At 40.1% G+C, this 18,148-nt stretch overlaps 1 protein-coding gene across 3 annotated transcripts in view; it reads right to left on the bottom strand.

Moving 5' to 3' along the window:
• Nucleotides 1–18,148, bottom strand: part of LOC105481987 (integrator complex subunit 9) — a 126,955-nt gene that overhangs the window by 71,526 nt on the left and 37,281 nt on the right. The window contains exons 3-4 of one of the 3 annotated variants that reach the window (XM_011741786.3): nucleotides 7,871–7,931; nucleotides 4,407–4,469 (exon numbers count right to left, since the gene is read on the bottom strand). In XM_011741786.3, the coding sequence (XP_011740088.1) occupies nucleotides 4,407–4,469; nucleotides 7,871–7,931 (124 nt within the window). Of the gene's footprint in view, nucleotides 1–3,721; nucleotides 3,811–4,406; nucleotides 4,470–7,870; nucleotides 7,932–18,148 lie in introns of those variants that run through there. The other 2 variants (XM_071068447.1, XM_011741787.2) reach the window with 2 other exon arrangements.

The following is an 18,148-nucleotide window of genomic DNA, read 5'->3' as shown; positions in this document are numbered from 1 at the left end:
TATCACAGAAGGATCTAAGTTGTAAAAGAAGTCAAAAGCAGTCTTGAATAATCGCAACCCTTCTGCCTGACTGTCTAATGTCAATTTGTTTTCCAGCACTGCTTCTTCTATGTCTTCTTCATCATCTGGCACTGGTTCAGAAGCACTCATCTTGGTCAGGTCATCTTCTGTTAACTCCTCTGGTGTGCTAATAGGCTCCTGAATTTCTCCAAGTTCCATATCTTGAATCGCTTCACCTCCCACTTTTTTTTTTTTTTTTTTTGTCATATCCACAATCTCTTTCTTAAGTTCCTTGACTGGTTCTGTTGTAAATCCTGTGAAGTACAACACCTGGACACAGTTTTCTCTAGCAGGAATTTATTTATTGTTTCAGGCTTCATAGCTCTTTCTATAACAATGATGGCAGGTTCAATGGTGTAATCCTTCCAGACTTTCATGATGTTCCATTGGGGTCCTCTTCCATAGAGCTGACAGTCCTTTCCACAGAGTACTGTGATGAGGCTCAAAGGTTCTTATGACCTCCTGATCTAGAGGCTGAATTAGTGATGGTGTGTTTAGGGCATTAGACCACGCTGACACCTTTGGAGTTGAACTCATGGGATTATGGGTGGCCAGAGGCATTGTCCAATACTGAAAGAACTTTAAAATGCAGTCCCTTAGTGGCAAGGTACTTCTTGACTTCAGGGACAAAGCATCAGTGAAACCGATCCTGAAAAGCCGTTCTCGCTGTCCAGGCCTTCTTGTTGTACAAGCCAAAGACTGGCAACTGGTGTTTACCTTTTTCCTTCAGGGATCAGGGGTTGGCCACTTTATAGATAAAGGCAGTCCTGATTAAAAACAAACAAATAAACAAACAAAAAAACCCGAGTGCATTTGCGCAAAACAGTAGAGTTAGCCTATCCCTTCCTGCCTTAAGTGTTGGAACTCACTTCTCTTCCTAATAAATGTTTTTTTGTGACATTTTCTCCCAGATTAGGACACTTTCATCTGCATTAAAAACCCATTCAGGCAGATAGTCTTTCTCCTCAGTGATTTTCTTAATGGCATCTAGGAATTTGTCTGGTGTCTCTTGGCTGGAGGAAGCTGCTTTTCCTGTTATCTTGACATTTTTTTAAGCTTTCCTTTTGCTTTAAGTTGTCATACAATGATTTCACTTTTTCTTGAATCACATCAGAGTCTATAGGTATGCCTTTCTTACAGCAGACTTGCACCCACGTAATGCTGCATTTTCAATACGAGGTAAAAATGTATTTCACAAGAAGTACAAGTTTTCATGCCTGCTGGTGTAGCTACAGTGACAGCTTCATGTGTTTTCTCTTGTTTTTCTTTTCTTTTTCCTTTTTTTTTTTTTTTTTTTTTTAACGTGGTCCTTTTTTACAATAGTCCTTATGCTGGATTCATTTGTCCCGAAATGGCGGGCAATGTCAGCTGCAGACTTCAATCTACATATCAGGCACTTCAACTTTTCCTTGTAATGCCACGACTTTTCTTTGCTTCTTGGGAGCACTTCAAGCATCACTAGCGGCACTTCGTATGGGTCCCATGGTGTTATTCAAGGTTAACGGTACTGCATTAAACATGACGCAAGATCCATGAGAATTGTGAGAGATCACTCTTTACTGCAATACGCAATTTACAGGAGAGGGGAACGGCTCACATGGAGATGACTGGCATCACATGGTGTTTTAAGCGGACACTTGAGCTCACCACAACAGTAACAGGAGGTGGCTATGAAGTTATAGACTGTACTACAGTTTTATGCATGTGATTAAATACTGAATCTTAATGCTCATTTATGTTTCTTTCGAGTGCAAATCGTGTCATGTATGGTCTGTAAATGTTGGTGTGCATAGTTTTGATAAATTTTAACTTTTTCAGCTGGGCGCGGTGGCTCAAACCTGTAATTCCAGCACTTTGGGAGGCTGACGCAGATTGCTTGAGCTCAGGAGTTCAAGACCAGCTTGGACAACAAGGCAAAACCCCTCTCTACAAAAAATACAAAATTAGCAGGGTGTGGTTGTGTGCATCCGTGGTCCCAGCTACTTGGGAGGTTGAGGTGGGAAGATGGCTTGAGCCAGGAAGGCGGAGGTTGCAGTGAGCTGAGATCGAACTACTGCACTCCAGCCTGGGCAATAGAGCCAGTGAAAAAAAATTATTGGCTGGGCGTGGTGGGTCATGCCTGTAATCCCAGCACTTTGGGAGGCCAAGGTGGGTGGATCACCCGAGGTCAGGAGTTTAAGATCAGCCTGGCCAACATAGTGAAACCCTGTCTCTACTAAAAATACAAAAATTAGCAGGGCATAGTGGTGGGCACCTGTAATCCCAGCTACTTGGGAGGCTGAGGCAGGAGAATCGCTTGAACCCAGGAGGCTGAGGTTGCAATGATCCAAGATTATGCCACTGTACTCCAGCCTAGGTGACAGAGTGAAACTCTGTCTCAAAAAAAAAAAAAAAAAAAAAAAAAAAAAAAAAAAAAATTTCTCTTTTTATAATAAATTTGTGTATACTTTATGATGGTAAATGAGAAAATAGACTACTTTCTATACATACTTTATGAATTAATGACATGTCTAACGTTTTCTTAATTTGCTATTTCTCGACTATGCAGTTCATCTGCAAGTTTTTTCAAATTGTCATAATGAAAAACTCCACATGTAAGTGGACTTTTCCAGTTCAAACTCATATTGTTCAATGGTCAACTGTACTAACATATTTACTTACATATGTTCACTCAATGGAATCCAGTAAAGATTACTCTAACTTTAAAACTGTTGTATACCAACACTTGGGGTTCTACAGACCATAAATTCAATCAAAACAACCCTCATTTACTGGTTGCGTACTGTACTGGGATACAAAGATATATAAGCTATTTGTACTAGTTTGTAAATTTCATGACGATTGGGACCTTGGCTGTGTGGCTCACCCACAAGTCAGTGAAGACTGGGCTATAATAAGTGCCTCTCTCCTGCTTCCATTACTCTCCCATTTTTTTTCCAATCATACAAGGCCTGGCTCTACCTTAAAACAGTGACTATTACTAATTTGTGCCCTAAAATCTTGCCTGAAAAAATGTATATGGCTCTAGAACCCTAAATATATCAATAATCCTTTAGCTTGGCAAAAGTGAACTGTGGAATGGTAACTGTCTAATTTAAAAGCTGAGTATCCTAAAGAGTAAGTCAGAAAGCCACCGGAACACCAATTCATAAATTCTACAGTGGTGTCCATAAACAGAAGGTTGCAGTAGTCAGTATCACACGTGGTCAACTGAAAACAAATGTAGCACCTAGGATCAGGAATCTTCAAACAGATGGTGAACTGCCCTACCAATTCCTAAGTGACAAATGAGGATGACAAAATGACTTTGGTTAATGGTGAGGGAGAGCTCTGGATTCTTGGATTCCTTCAGCTTTAGGCTTACTACTAAATCTCAAACTTTCTCCCTTATCTGCCAACTTCAATTACCACGTTTGTCTGTGTTTCTTTTTCTGTTTGCTCTGGTACCCTCAAAGACATATACACATACTTCCAAGAGAGATAAAAATGTTGATCTACAGGATATTAAACAAAGCGTAGAAATGGAAAGAGAAGGAAGAAGAGAAAACAAAAATAAGAGAAACTGCACTCCAAATTCTTTTTCTCTTTGGCCCTGAATTTGTGGAAGTATTTTCTACAGGTACTGTGATCCACTGGGCATATGGAAAAAAGAGGATGGCACCTTCTCATGAACCTGCGAGCAGCTCCGGCTTTCCACATTTCACATGTCTGTTAAGAACCGCATCTAGGCTACTCTGGGGATTAGGTCTCTCAGCTGAGATTAGCTGCCTTTAAAACAAACGGAAACTGATCTTAGTTTCCCTTGAAAGGATGAAACTGGCCCCACACCCTAACAATAAGTCTCACTATGATAATAATAAGTAACTGTTTTCTATGACTCAGTTCAGAATCTATGAATTTCAAACAATATTAAATATGGTATTTCAAGTCAGCAAGAATTTTTACAGTTTACTGGCATTGGCTAAATAATAGCAATTGTCAGTTATCCACCATAAAGCAAGACCAGGACACATATGGCTAACCTAAGCACATAGGCCATCAGAATCATAAAACTAAAAGGCTTGAGTTATTTCCTTACCTTGCTCAAAACATGCCCTAGTAGGAGTATTAGTGGGGATTACAGAAAGAACAGGAAATAGGAAGAAGAGAGTGACGTAAATGACTTACAGACAATATAAAAAGCTGCTAAATGATCACATTTTGGCTGTGTAACAATGTGCCTGGAATAACGGATTCATTTAAACTTGAAAACAGGAAGCTAAGCCTCTTAAAATTATTTCTTGACTTCATTTTGAGCAATTACATAATAAGGTTTGTTTCTACAATAAGATTCACCTTAATCTTACCTCTGGTAAACAGAATTCAGGCACAGAATCCACAAATACATGACCCGAGCACTCCTTTAGCTCCTAAAAGAAATGAAAAGGAAAAACACAAGGAAGAGATACCCAGTACATATAGGACCAAATAAATATACTCCTCAAACAAAACTTTTCACGAAGAATCATAGACTACTAGAGTTGGAGGGAAGCTGGGAGGTTATTAGGCCGACTGTCCTGTGTTTAGGCTCAGGCAGGCCAAGTGTCTTACTAAGGGTAAAATGCTGGTTGGTTGCAGACTCAGGACTTGAATGCACATTTTTTGAAACCTCTTCCATGCATGGGTATGTGCTGCTCCCATAACCCACAATCCAGTGGTTTCCAAATAAGGTATGCAAACTGTACTAGCAACACCAGAATTATGTGGGGACGTGGATTACAAAAAAGATCCCTGGCCCTATCTAAGACTGAAGGGATCAGAAACTGGGGATGAGGCCATGGAATGTGTGTTTATAACAAGCACCTCCAGTGATTCTGTTATGCTGTCAGGCTAGGAGTCATGGCCCTACATAAACTGTTTAGAGGCTTTTTCTCCACCTACCAAGGGTTGGGAGGAAAGGGGGACGTAAGGAGGGAGGGTCAAGAGCCTGAAACAGGGATTCAGCATCCACCACCAGCACTACCACCATCACCACCTCCTCCGCTACCACAAGTACCACCACTGCCTCCACCATCACCACCACCACCACCTCCACCTCCACCACTGCCACCTCCACCTCCACCACAACCACCACCAGCACCACGAATATAACGTTTTTCCTTGCACAACATACCATTTATTTAGCATTATAAACCAAATGTATTTATTCAAAAGAAAAAAGTATATGTATAAATAAATAGATATAGTCCAGCTTCTCACCCCACCCATGACCCACCAAATTTAATAAACCTGTCTTTCCCCCACAGACTGACCCTGAGAAAAGAGTTTGACAGAAGGTAGTTCATATGGGAGGTACTGAGAAAACAGAGTAGAGATGTGATCAGTGCAAAGGAAGGTGACAGATAATGGCTTTGTCACTGAGCCACATACAACTTGGGGCAACTGGAACTTATCCCCATGGGGAAACTCAGAAATGATCTAACACAGACAGCTCCAAATTATCCCACTGAGGAGCAATGGGGTTGAAATGTTTATATACCAACTCCTGCATTTTGTGCAGCCTCAGGAAAAAAACTCTCAGGCAAAGCCATACAGACACTGGCAGATGGAATTATGACAGACGACAGTGAAATAGCAAAGTCCGAGAGATATGGGTGGGCTACCAATAGGGTCTGCTACGATGCCTCCTGAAGGCCACTAATGCTTTCTCCTCTCACTGACACTTTAAACTGAAGTCCACAGTGAATTTTTTGCACCATCAAGGTTAAAGCTACCTATGACTTCACACTGAAACCAGTAAAAGATAGAATGTGGTTGACAGTTTCCTTTGCTCTTTCCAGAAAGGGAAAGATACTTTTGTAATTTTGTTCTATCATGTTTCCATTAGTCACTCAACATATATCATACGTATCTATATATACATGTATCTATAGTTACATATCAGAGTCTGAATGATTTTACTCTCAATCTTTATCTGAAAATAGGGCACTGACTACATAGTACTGTCCTTTTGAATGTTACAAGTCTCATATCAGAACCTTGATAGACAATTTCCTCCCCTTGCCTTCCACTATACACTCTGGTTCCTCTCCTTAGATGAGTACCATTTAACTAGTGACAGGCTGAGCCAAAAGGAGACTGAACACTTTTCTTAATTACAATGTACCTGCCAGCTAAAAACAAATGAGCAATTATGTTTAATGGGAGAAGACTCCCCACTCCCTTAGGATGAGGTTAAAAATGATTAAAGACAAATCATGGGAAATTTCAAAGCTTTGCCTGGCCTTAAATGGGCTATGTAATCTTCTTCCCCATAATGCTACATTTCAGGACAGGGCATATGATGAAGTCTCCTCGCAGGCTCTCATCCTTCCTGACCTGCAGAAGCATATTTGCCATTCCAAACACTTACAATGTCACTGTATTTTATTCACCACTCCCTTCTAATGAAATACTCCCACATACACATGCAAGTCATTTCGCTCACAATGCGCTGGTAATGGGATGCTTCAGAGCCTTTTGCAGGGAACAATGATTTATAGCCAGCAGGAGAATCAGGCTGAAATCAGGTGCACAGGTTTCTGAATGTCACATAATTTTACAGTCAGCTCTGAAGAAAATCTGGTTTCAAATTATGCATTTGGCTTGTACTTGAGGCTACAGTGCAGTTACAGGAATTAATTCTGTAAAAAGAACACCTCTTTATTTAATAGTATCTATTACAAGAGAAAATGCTTTATTTAGATGAATCATGTTAAGCATCTTTAAACTCTTAATTTTTCAAATGTGAAACTGAGGAAAGGAAGAATGATTTAGGGGACTAAGAAGTGGCCTGAGGGGGCTTTACAGTCTTTAACCTTCCTATACCTCTGATTTTAGTACAAAGTTTGACTAGCTTATAGTTGGAACATTTTTTGGTAGCTTTAGTCTTTCATTTATTAAATAACTGTCTAACTATTGATCCGAGGAAGAAATTACTGAAAAGATAACCTAATGTCAAAAATTTAATAGCCTCAAAGAGAAAGAAGTAATTTAAGCCATTTATTTTAGGTGTAGTCAGTCATTAAAGTCATAACAGAACTCCAAATCCCAGATTCCTAGAACTGTTTTTTTTTTTTTTTTTTTTAAATCATCTATAGAGATTATCCATTCTAGACTATCAGGACAGGCTGAAATGGGATCACAGATCATAGTGTGGGAGACCCTCTACTCAAATTTACCTAAGAGCACTGTCCCCTGCACACGAAGGCACTGCCGGGGAAGTCAAACACTCTGCTCCTCAGACCATTCCCCACACAGTGGCCAGAGTGATCCAATCTGACAATGCCACTGTCCTTCTGTAACCTTCTGTGGCCTATTGTTATCCAAAAAAGAACCAAGCTTTTTACAAAGCCCTACCTGATCTGACCCTTCATAGAAGCAGTTTAAAACTCATCTACTTGAGGATTTTAAAGTTATTTTAAAAAAGGTTTTACTCTTTTCAATCACAAAATGAACTGGATTGATTCTTTAAAAAACCTTGTTTTTGAAACACTCATTGCAATTCTAGAAATAACAGTTTTCTTTCTGCGGTGATAAAAGGTATTTGCAGCAGAAGTACTTAAATTTCTACACATGAGCAAAATGGATCTGAATCAGAACAGTGACATTCTCTAAAAGGCACTTAAAAATAGTAGCTACCATGTCCTGAAGACCCCAGCATAGATCTTGGGGTTTTTCAGAGAGGGAAAAAAAAAAGCCATCAGTCACACTACTACAGGGTGGCTCTGGTATGAGAAGATAACTTTCCACTGTGTATAGATATGCTTTAGTTTGTAGTCTTAGATATTACCTTGTCCAAGAAAGCATTTCCATCCTTCAGGGACCAGCCAGGAAGACTGGACAGCCTGGGACTGCAAAACAAAATATTAAGATTAAATTAACCTAGATAGATTATAATCCTCAATGATTTCATGGTAACTGTACTGTCTCCATAAAGTTAAGAACAGTTTAAAATTACTGGTAGTAGTTCTTATCCTAAATACCAATCAAATATAAGAGAAATAACCATGTTGTATCAAGCTTAAAAATTATGTGGCAATAGGATATTAAAAGGTCAAACGGTTTGGCGGAAAATTGGAAAAACTAAAAGTCGTATGCAGAATAATAAAGAAAAAAGAAAGATGAGACATGAGAGGCTTTTATAGTTGTCCAATCACCCCATCTTCTTTCCCATGTGTCTGGCCACAGTCCTTAGACAGGGCAGAACAGGCATCATCTTATTGAGGATGAAAAAACAGATGCGAATAGGAGCTCTGATGAGAACACTGCCCTACTATCTACCCGTCAGCATTCACCACAAACACGAATACCTGAATTCCAGTCCAATCCATGCTTTGGGTTCACAGCTTTACAAGTGGATTAGTCACCTGTCACCTGTGACTTGAGCTTCCAATTCTGGAGAATGAAGCTAGTTTTCCCAAGTGTTACAAAATGACACCATGTCTAAAGTGAACAGCTTCTAGCAGATGAGGTCAATTTCATGTGTATGTTACATTTTAAAAATCTGAATTAAAAAATCATTTACTACTAATAATCTAAAGATTTAACTGTGTACTACTAGTTGACCAGAAGAAATATAATGCAAGCTGAAAGTGCCAATGACTCAGGAGAGAAAACAGTATGCTGGTAAAATTAAAAGCGTAATGACCAAGGTAATGTGTGAAGAAAAAGCCCATCAGGATTCCAAGTTGGATGGCAAAAGGATTTCAGCACTCACTACAAAATTATCTTCTGTGATGCAAAAGTTAAGGACAAAGTAAGGGTGCGGGACTAAAAGAATCAGAAACCAAGTATCTGTAAGGTCTCTCTTCCTCTTCTCAAAATAATTTGGTCAGATGCTAAGTCTGTAAGTAGATAGGTATGAAAGTCAACATAAAAGCATAAATATGTGAATATCTGTCAATCTTTTAGGAAATGGTTAAAAACCTGAATAAAATATAAACGCATCTACTTTCAGAAAAAAGTGAGAATTGGGGGTGGGGGTAAGTTTTTCGTTGTTGTTGTTGTCATTGTTTTTTGAGACGGGATCTCGCTCTGTCACCCAGGATGGAGTGCAGTGGTGCAATCGTGGCTCACTGCAGCCTCCGCCTCTTGGGTTCACGCCATTCTCCTGCCTCAGCCTCCCAAGTACAGGTGCCCGCCATCACATCCGGCTAATTTTTTGTTTTTTTAGTAGAGACGGGGTTTCACCGTGTTAGCCAGGATGGTCTCGATCTCCTGACCTCATGATCCACCCGCCTTGGCCTCCCAAACTGCTGGGATTACAGGCGTGAGCCACCGCACACAGCCGGGGGTGGGGGTTAAGTTTTAATTATTAGGTTGGTGCAAATAATTTTGACATTAATTCCAAACTTACAGAAAAGTTGCAAGGATGTGAATACAATGGACTCTCACATACCCTTTATCTAGATTAACTGTTTACATTTTGCCTTTATTTATCCAAAAGTGAGAATACTGATGTATATTAGAGAATGAAAATCACTACTGGAGGCCAGGTGCAGTGGCTCACACCTGTAATCCCAGCACTTTGGGAGGCCAAGGTGGGAGGATCATTTGAACCCAGGAGTTTGAGCTCAGCCAGGGCATCATAGTGAGACCCTGTCTTCACAATAAATTAAAAAATTAGCAGGCTGTGGTGGTACACGCTTGTAGTCTCAGCTACTTGGGAGGTCAAGGAGGAAGGATCACTTGAGCCCAGGAGGTCAAGGCTGCAGGAAGCCATGATCGTGCCACTGCAACAAAGTAGAATCTTGTTTTGAAAGAAGACCCTGTCTAAAAAAAACAAAAAAAGAAAATCACTACTGAGAGAATCAAATTTGACTGGTATAAATCACACCTGATAACTTTTTTTTTTTTTTAAACTCTGGGAGTTTTTAAAAAAGTTTTAAAAATAAACTCTGGGAGTTTTCTGCTCTAACTTTTCAGAAAAATATGCTATTACCATTAGTTGTTTTAATTCCCACTTCATTTCATAGTCATATATTTTGAAGACTTCTTACTTCTTGAAAAATATATTTGCTATCAGATCAGATTAAGAAAGCAAGTATTCCAATAAAAGTGTAATGACAAGACAATGTGGACACTGTTCTCATTTCATGCATGTTAACTCTCTAAAACAAGGTTGTAAATATCTACTTCCCTTTATAAAGATAACTGGATCAAAGGACACACACTCTGTCTGTTCCCCATCAGACCCACACAAATCAGATGACAGATGCAGTTAGCTGTCCTCAACAAACGTTTAGAAATAGTTAAGTTGCTTATCAGAATATAACTAATTTTTTAACAAGCAAAATTTTCAGGTGTTGTGGTTTACACTCCTGGAAAACATTTTTTTAATAACATCAAAGCCATCTATTATACCTGGGTGGTTACTTTGGGTTAGAGCCACTGCTAGTAGATGAGACTGAATGCTGAAAGGAAATCATGACCACGTTGTAACAATAGTGCCAATGACAAGGGGATGCAAATACATCACCACATGGCAAAGGGATGCTGACTATAGAGATGAAAATATTTGCTTACTGTGTTCCAATGAGTTAATGAATAAACCACAAAGAGTAAATTTTAAGTTACCAAAGGGGAAGGGACTTAGTTTTTTGCTTTTAATGATTACAAAGTTCGATGGTGTAAACTTTGTAAACAAGGAGCTAGAGATCTTTCCACAGAAATCTAATAAAATGGCCAGGCACGGTGGCTCACGCCTATAATCCCAGCACTTTGGGAGGCAGAGGTGGGTGGATCACCTGAGGTCAGGTGTTCGAGACCAGCCTGGCCAACATGATGAAATCCCATCTCTACTAAAAATACAAAATTATACGGGCATGGTAATGCCTCCCTGTAATCCCAGCTACTTGAGAGGCCAAGGCAGGAAAATCACTTGAACCTGGGAAGCAGGGGTTGCAGTGAGCCAAGATGGCACCACTGTACTCCAGCCTGGGCAAAAAGAGCAAAATTCCATCTAAAAAAAAAAAAGAAAAAAGAAAGAAATCAATCTAATAAAACATGGGAGGTAAAGGTGCCCAAAAAAAAAAAAAAAAAAAAAAAAGATTGTAGAAGAACACATCTTTGCACCCGCTATTTTACTAACATTTCTTAGGAAAAAAGGATACCATTAAAATTTTTAGTCGAAAAAATGTATAAAAGATTTTTAAAGGGGCCAGGCGCGGTGGCTCACGCCTGTAATCCCAGCACTTTGGGAGGCCGAGACGGGCAGATCACGAGGTCAGGAAATCGAGACTATCCTGGCTAACACGGTGAAACCCCGTCTCTACTAAAAAAATAGAAAAAACTAGCCGGGTGAGGTGGCGGGCGCCTGTAGTCCCAGCTACTTGGGAGGCTGAGGCAGGAGAATGGCGTGAACCCGGGAGGCAGAGCTTTTAGTGAGCTGAGATCCGGCCACTGCACTCCAGCCTGGGAGACAGAGCAAGACTCCGTCTCAAAAAAAAAAAAAAAAAAAAAAAAAAAAAAGATTTTTAAAGTAATTGTTTATTTTGGAAAAATAGGTAAATTATTCTAAGATTTCTGTGGAAAGATTTACGAAGTTTACACAGTTGAACTTTAATGCTTAAAAGCAAAATAACCTTAGACAAGTAATCTATTGCCTAGGAAAATACTGAAAAGAAGATTGAACATTATACACAATTTCTTTTTTTTTTTTTTGAGGCGGAGTCTCGCTCTGTCGCTCAGGCTGGAGTGCTGTGGCGCCATCTCGGCTCACTGCAAGCTCTGCCTCCTGGATTCCTGCCATTCTCCTGCCTCAGCCTCCCGAGTAGCTGGGACTACAGGCGCCCACCACCGCGCCCGGCTAATTTTTTGTATTTTTAGTAGAGATGGGGTTTCACCACTTTAGCCAGGATGGTCTCCATCTCCTGACCTTAGGATCCGCCCGTCTCGGACTCCCAAAATGCTAGGATTACAGGCGTGAGCCACCACGCTTGGCCTGCAATTTCTTTTTTATTTTTATTAAAGACAGAGTCTTACTCTGTCGCCCAAGCTGGAATGCACTTGTGAGATCACAGCCCACCGCAGACTCAAACTCCTGGGCTCAAGTCTCAGCCTTCCAAGTAGCTGGGACTACAGGTACATACCACCACATCCAGGTATGAAATGTATTACTTTTACAATCAGAAAATAATAATGAAAGAGGCATGAGTCCATTCATTCATTTATTCAAAAAATACTAACAAGCTTAATTCCCAGTGCAAAGTGTTGGAATGATAGTAAATAAACAATCCTTTCCTTTTAGGAGTTTGCAATCTAGTATAGGGAGTCATTACACCAGAATAAAATAAGAGCTCTGACAGGGGTACACAGGAGGTGCCATGGGTTCACAGAAAGTGCACTTTTGACAGTTTGCAGTGAGGTGGTAGAGTAGAAAATAGGAGTTAGGAAGTGAAGGTGGAGGAGGTCTTTCAAGAAGAAGGAAACAGGGAAGAGCCTCATCACAGGGTGCGGTGTTGCAGGTCAGTGAGGTGCTCATCTTTTCATTCACTGATTTAGGAATCTTTATTAGTATGTCAAGATGTTGGTGACAGGACTAGGTGCCAGCGATAGGACTGTGAGCAAAATACTCCCTCCTCCTGAGGAAGCAGGCGAGGCACACGAATCCAGTCAGCATGCAAATTGATGGGGACAAGTGGAGGCAGCATCAAAAAATTTCCCTGGGGACACGAGGACTGAGTTGAGATCTGGACAGAGGCAGAGTCAAGGGGAAACTGGGGGCAGGGCCTGAGGGACTAGAAAAAGTTTAGCTCCCACTTACAGGTGAGAACATACAGAATTTGGTTTTCTGTTCTTATGTTAATTCACCAAGAATAATGGCCTCCAGCTGCATCCATGTCACTGCAAAGGGCATGATTTTGTTCCTTTTTTCTGGCTGTGTCGTATTCCATGGTGAACAGCCCAGCAGGTTCCTTCAGTCCTTTTCACCACCAGTCCTTGGCATGGACAGCTTCCATGAAGGTTATTCATTTATTCACATGGAACTTTGAGCAGATTCCAAGACACTCCCTCCCAGTCCCCATCCAGCTAGAATGCCATCATTATGTCCTTCCTACATCAAAACTGTAGTCATGGATGATCTCACACAGTCTTCCAAGCTGGAAAAACAATACATGTGACTGCTCTGAGTAAGGAGTCAGAAGATTTCTTTGAAACTATTTAATAGAAGGAAACAAAGAACAAGAGGCAGAGTATAAAGAAGGTACTGGAGGGGCAGGCGTGAACGCTGATACACTGAGATGAGTGTGGTGTTTGTCCTAAGAGCAATGAAAAACCACTGAAAGGTTTTAAACAAGGAATATAAGATTAGATTTGTGCTCCTAAAAGATGATTGTGGGGAAAACGGAACCATGTGCCTTCTGATAATAGATACTATCATCAGCAAGGTATTCCTACGAAAAACAATAACCCCAACCTAATCATGAGGGAACATCAGACAAACCCAAATTGAAAGTCATTATATGAAATAATTGGCCATACTCTTAAAAACCTCAAGGTCATAAAACACAGACCGGGAAAGTCTTCCAGATTAAAGGAGTCTGAAGAAATGACAGCTAAATACAATGTGGATGGGATCTGGATGAGATCCTGGACCAGAAATTACCATTTCTCTCTCTTGCTATAACGGGTTTCATAGTGAATTATGAATTGGCAAAAGTGGAGACATATGTATAAGGTATACAGATTAGACACTGGTATACTATCAATGTAAATTCTCTGATTTTGATTTTTGTATCATGGTTATGTTAGACGATGTCCTTGCTCTTTGGAAATACACTCAAGCATTTACGGGTGAGGAGCATCATGCCTGCATCTCACTCTCAAATGGGTCAGAAAAAAATTATGTGTATACATATCAAGAGGAAATGATAAAGCAAATTTGTTAAAATGCCAATAAACTGGTAAAGGCAATTAGGAATTGCTTGTACTGTTTTTGCAGCTTTTCTGTAAATCTGTAGGATTTCAAGTAAAAAGTCACACAAAAAAGATGACGCTTGATTGAGACAGGGTCAAGATGAGAATTGAAGAAACTGGTGAGGAGGCTTTAGTAATGATACCTATAAAAGACGGGAATGACTACAGCAGCACTGAAGAGAAGTGACTGGATTCTAGAACTATTTAGAAGGTAAAAGTGTCAAGGCTTAATCAAAGATTGCATATGGAGCAGTGAGGAAAAAGGCTGAATCAAAGTTAACTCCCAGTTTTCTCGTTTTTATAAAAGGATACCATTTACTAAGATAGGAACTTGAAGAAAACCGTATCTGGAAGGATTCGTTTTCCTCTTCTGGACCCAGTGTGATCGTGAAAAAAAGTTTGAGGGCATGAGAGTTTTTTCTTTTTTTTTTTTGAGACATAGTCTCTCTCTCTCTCTCTCTCTCCCTCCCTCCCTCCCTCCCTCCCTCCCTCCCTCCCTCAAGCTGGAGTACACTGGCATGATCTCATTGCAGCCTCGTCTTTCTGGGCTCACGTGATCCTCCTGCCTCAACCTCCCAAGTCAGCTAGGACTACAGGCACACATCACCATGCCTAGGTAATTTTAAAATTTTTGGTAGGCATTTTGGACACATCAATCTGGAACTTGGAAAAGAGTTACTAACTAAAGATACACATTTGTAAGTTGCTATTTGGATGGTTATTGCAGCTCTGAGCAATTTAATTTTTAGAATTTCAACTTCTATTCAGATTCATAGGGTACACATGCAGGTTTGTTACCTGGGTATATTTCATTATGCTGAGGTTTGGGGTACAACTGAACCTGTTGCCCAGGTAGTGAGCATAGTAGCCAAGAGTTAGTTTTTCAATCCTTGACCCCCTCCCTACTAGCCCTTCTAGTAGTCCCCAGTATCTATTGTTGACATCTTTATGTCCATATGAACCCAATGTTTAGCTTCCACTTACAAGTGAGAACAATACAGTATTTGGTTTTCTTTTTTTATTATTATTATACTTTATGTTCTAGAGTACATGTGCACAACGTGCAGGTTGGTTACATATGTATACCTGTGCCATGTTGGTGTGCTGCACCCATTAACTCGTCATTTACATTAGGTATATCTCCTAATGCTATCCCTCCCCCCTCCCCCAACAACACAACAGGCCCCGGTGTGTGATGTTCCCCTTCCTGTGTCAAAGTGATCTCATTGTTCAATTCCCACCTATGAGTGAGAACATGCGGTATTTGGTTTTCTGTTCTTGCAATAGTTTGCTGAGAATGATGGCTTCCAGCTGCATCCATGTCCCTACAAAGGACACGAAATTTTTTATGGCGGCACAGTATTCCATGGTGTATACATGCCACATTTTCTTAATCCAGTCTGTCACTGATGGACATCTGAGTTGATTCCAAGTCTTTGCTATTGTGAATAGTGCTGCAATAAACATACGTGTGCATGTGTCTTTATAGCAGCATGACTTACAATCCTTTGGGTATATCCCCAGTAATGGGATGGCTGGGTCAAATGGTATTTCTAGTTCTAGATCTTTGAGGAAACGCCACACTGTCTTTCACAATGGTTGAACCAGCTTACAGTCCCACCAACAGTGTAAAAGTGTTCCTGTTTCTCCACATCCTCTCCAGCACCTGTTGTTTCCTGACTTTTTAATGATTGCCATTCTAACTGGTGTGAGATGGTATCTCATTGTGGTTTTGATTTGCATTTCTCTGATGGCTAGTGATGATGAGCATTTTTTCATGTGTCTGTTGGCTGCATAAATGTCTTCTTTTGAGAAGTGTCTGTTCACATCCTTTGCCCACTTTTTGATGGGGTGGTTTGTTTTATTCTTGTAAATTTGTTTGAGTTCTTTGTAGGTTCTGGGTATCAGCCCTTTGTCAGATGAGTAGATTGCAAACACTTTACCCATTCTGTAGGTTGCCTGTTCACTCTGATGGTAGTTTCTTTTGCTGTGCAGAAGCTCTTTAGTTTAATTAGATCCCATTTGTCAATTTTGGCTTTTGTTGCCATTGCTTTTGGTGTTTTAGACATGAAGTCCTTGCCCATGCCTATGTCCTGAATGGTATTACCTAGTTCTAGGGTTTTTAGGGTTTTAGGTCTAACATTTAAGTCTCTAATCCATCTTGAATTAATTTTCGTATAAGGAGTAATGAAGGGATCCAGTTTCAGCTTTCTACTTATGGCTAGCCAGTTTTCCCAGAACCATTTATTAAATAGGGAATCCTTTCCCCACTTCTTGTTTTTGGCAGGTTTGTCAAAGATCAGATGGTTGTAGATGTGAGGTATTATTTCTGAGGGCTCTGTTCTGTTCCATTGGTCTATACCTCTGTTTTGGTACCAGCACCATGCTGTTTTGGTTACTGTAGCCTCGTAGTATAGTTTGAAGTCAGGTAGCGTGATGCCTCCAGCTTTGTTCTTTTGATTTAGGATTGTTTTGGCAATGTGGGCTCTTTTTTGGTTCCATATGAACTTTAGTTTTTTCCAATTCTGTGAAGAAAGTCATTGGCAGCTTAATGGGGATGGCATTGAATCTATAAATTACCTTGGGCAATATGGCCATTTTCACAATATTGATTCTTCCTATGCATGAGCATGGAATGTTCTTCCATTTGTTTGTGTCCTTTTTTATTTCACTGAACAGTGATTTGCAGTTCTCCTTGAGGAGGTCCTTCACATTCCTTGTAAGTTGGATTCCTAGGTATTTTATTCTCTTTGTAGCAATTGTGAATGGGAGTTCGTTCATGATTTGGCTCTCTGTTTGTCTGTTATTGGTGTATAAGAATGCTTGTGATTTTTGCACATTAATTTTGTATCCTGAGACTTTGCTAGAGTTGCTTATCAGCTTGAGGAGATTTTGGGCTGAGATGATGGGGTTTTCTAAATAGACAATCATGTCATCTGCAAACAGGGACAATTTGACTTCTTCTTTTCCTAATTGAATACCCTTAATTTCTTTCTCTTGCCTGATTGCCCTAGCCAGAACTTCCAACACTATGTTGAACAGGAGTGGTGAGAGAGGGCATCCCTGTCTTATGCCAGTTTTTAAGGGGAATGCTTCCAGTTTTTGCCCATTCAGTATGATATTGGCTGTGGGTTTGTCATAAATAGCTCTTATTATTTTGAGATATGTTCCATCAATACCGAATTTATTGAGAGTTTTTAGCATGAAGGGCTGTTGAATACTGTCAAAGGCCTTTTCTGCATCTATTGAGATAATCATGTGGTTTTTGTCTGTGGTTCTGTTTATATGCTGGATTACGTTTATTGATTTGCATTATGTTGAACCAGCCTTGCATCCCAGGGATGAAGCCCACTTGATCATGGTGGATAAGCTTTTTGATGTGCTGCTGGATCCGGTTTGCCAGTATTTTATTGAGGATTTCTTCATCGATGTTCATCAGGGATATTGGCCTAAAATTATCTTTTTTTGTTGTGTCTCTGCCAGGCTTTAGTATCAGGATGACGTTGGCCTCATAAAATGAGTTAGGGAGGATTCCCCCTTTTTCTATTGATTGGAATAGTTTCAGAAGGAATGGTACCAGCTCCTCCTTGTACCTCTGGTAGAATTCGGCTGTGAATCCATCTGGTCCTGGAGTTTTTTTTGGTTGGTAAGCTATTAATTATTGCCTCAATTTCAGAGCCTGCTATTTGTCTATTCAGGGATTCAACTTCTTCCTGGTTTAGTCTTGGGAGAGTGTGTGTTGGGAGAGGAATTTATCCATTTCTTCTAAGTTTTCTAGTTTATTTGCATAGAGGTGTTTATAATATTCTCTGATGGTAGTTTGTATTTCTGTGGGGTCGGTGGTGATATCCCCTTTATCATTTTTTATTGCGTCTATTTGATTCTTCTCTCTTTCCTTCTTTATTAGTCTTGCTAGTGGTCTATTAATTTTGTTGATCTTTTCAAAAAACCAGCTTCTGGATTCACTGATTTTTTTGAAGGGTTTTTTTGTGTCTCTATCTCCTTCAGTTCTGCTCTGATCTTAGTTATTTCTTGCCTCTGCTAGCTTTTGAATGTGTTTGCTCTTGCTTCTCTAGTTCTTTCAATTGTGATGTTAGGGTGTCAATTTTAGATCTTTCCTGCTTTCTCTTGTGAGCATTTAGTGCTATAA

The sequence above is a fragment of the Macaca nemestrina genome, chromosome 8 (genome assembly GCF_043159975.1).
Source record: "Macaca nemestrina isolate mMacNem1 chromosome 8, mMacNem.hap1, whole genome shotgun sequence".
Lineage (NCBI taxonomy): Eukaryota > Metazoa > Chordata > Mammalia > Primates > Cercopithecidae > Macaca > Macaca nemestrina.
Note: the sequence above shows the minus strand (reverse complement) of the source record. Positions and strands in the feature narration are given on the sequence as shown.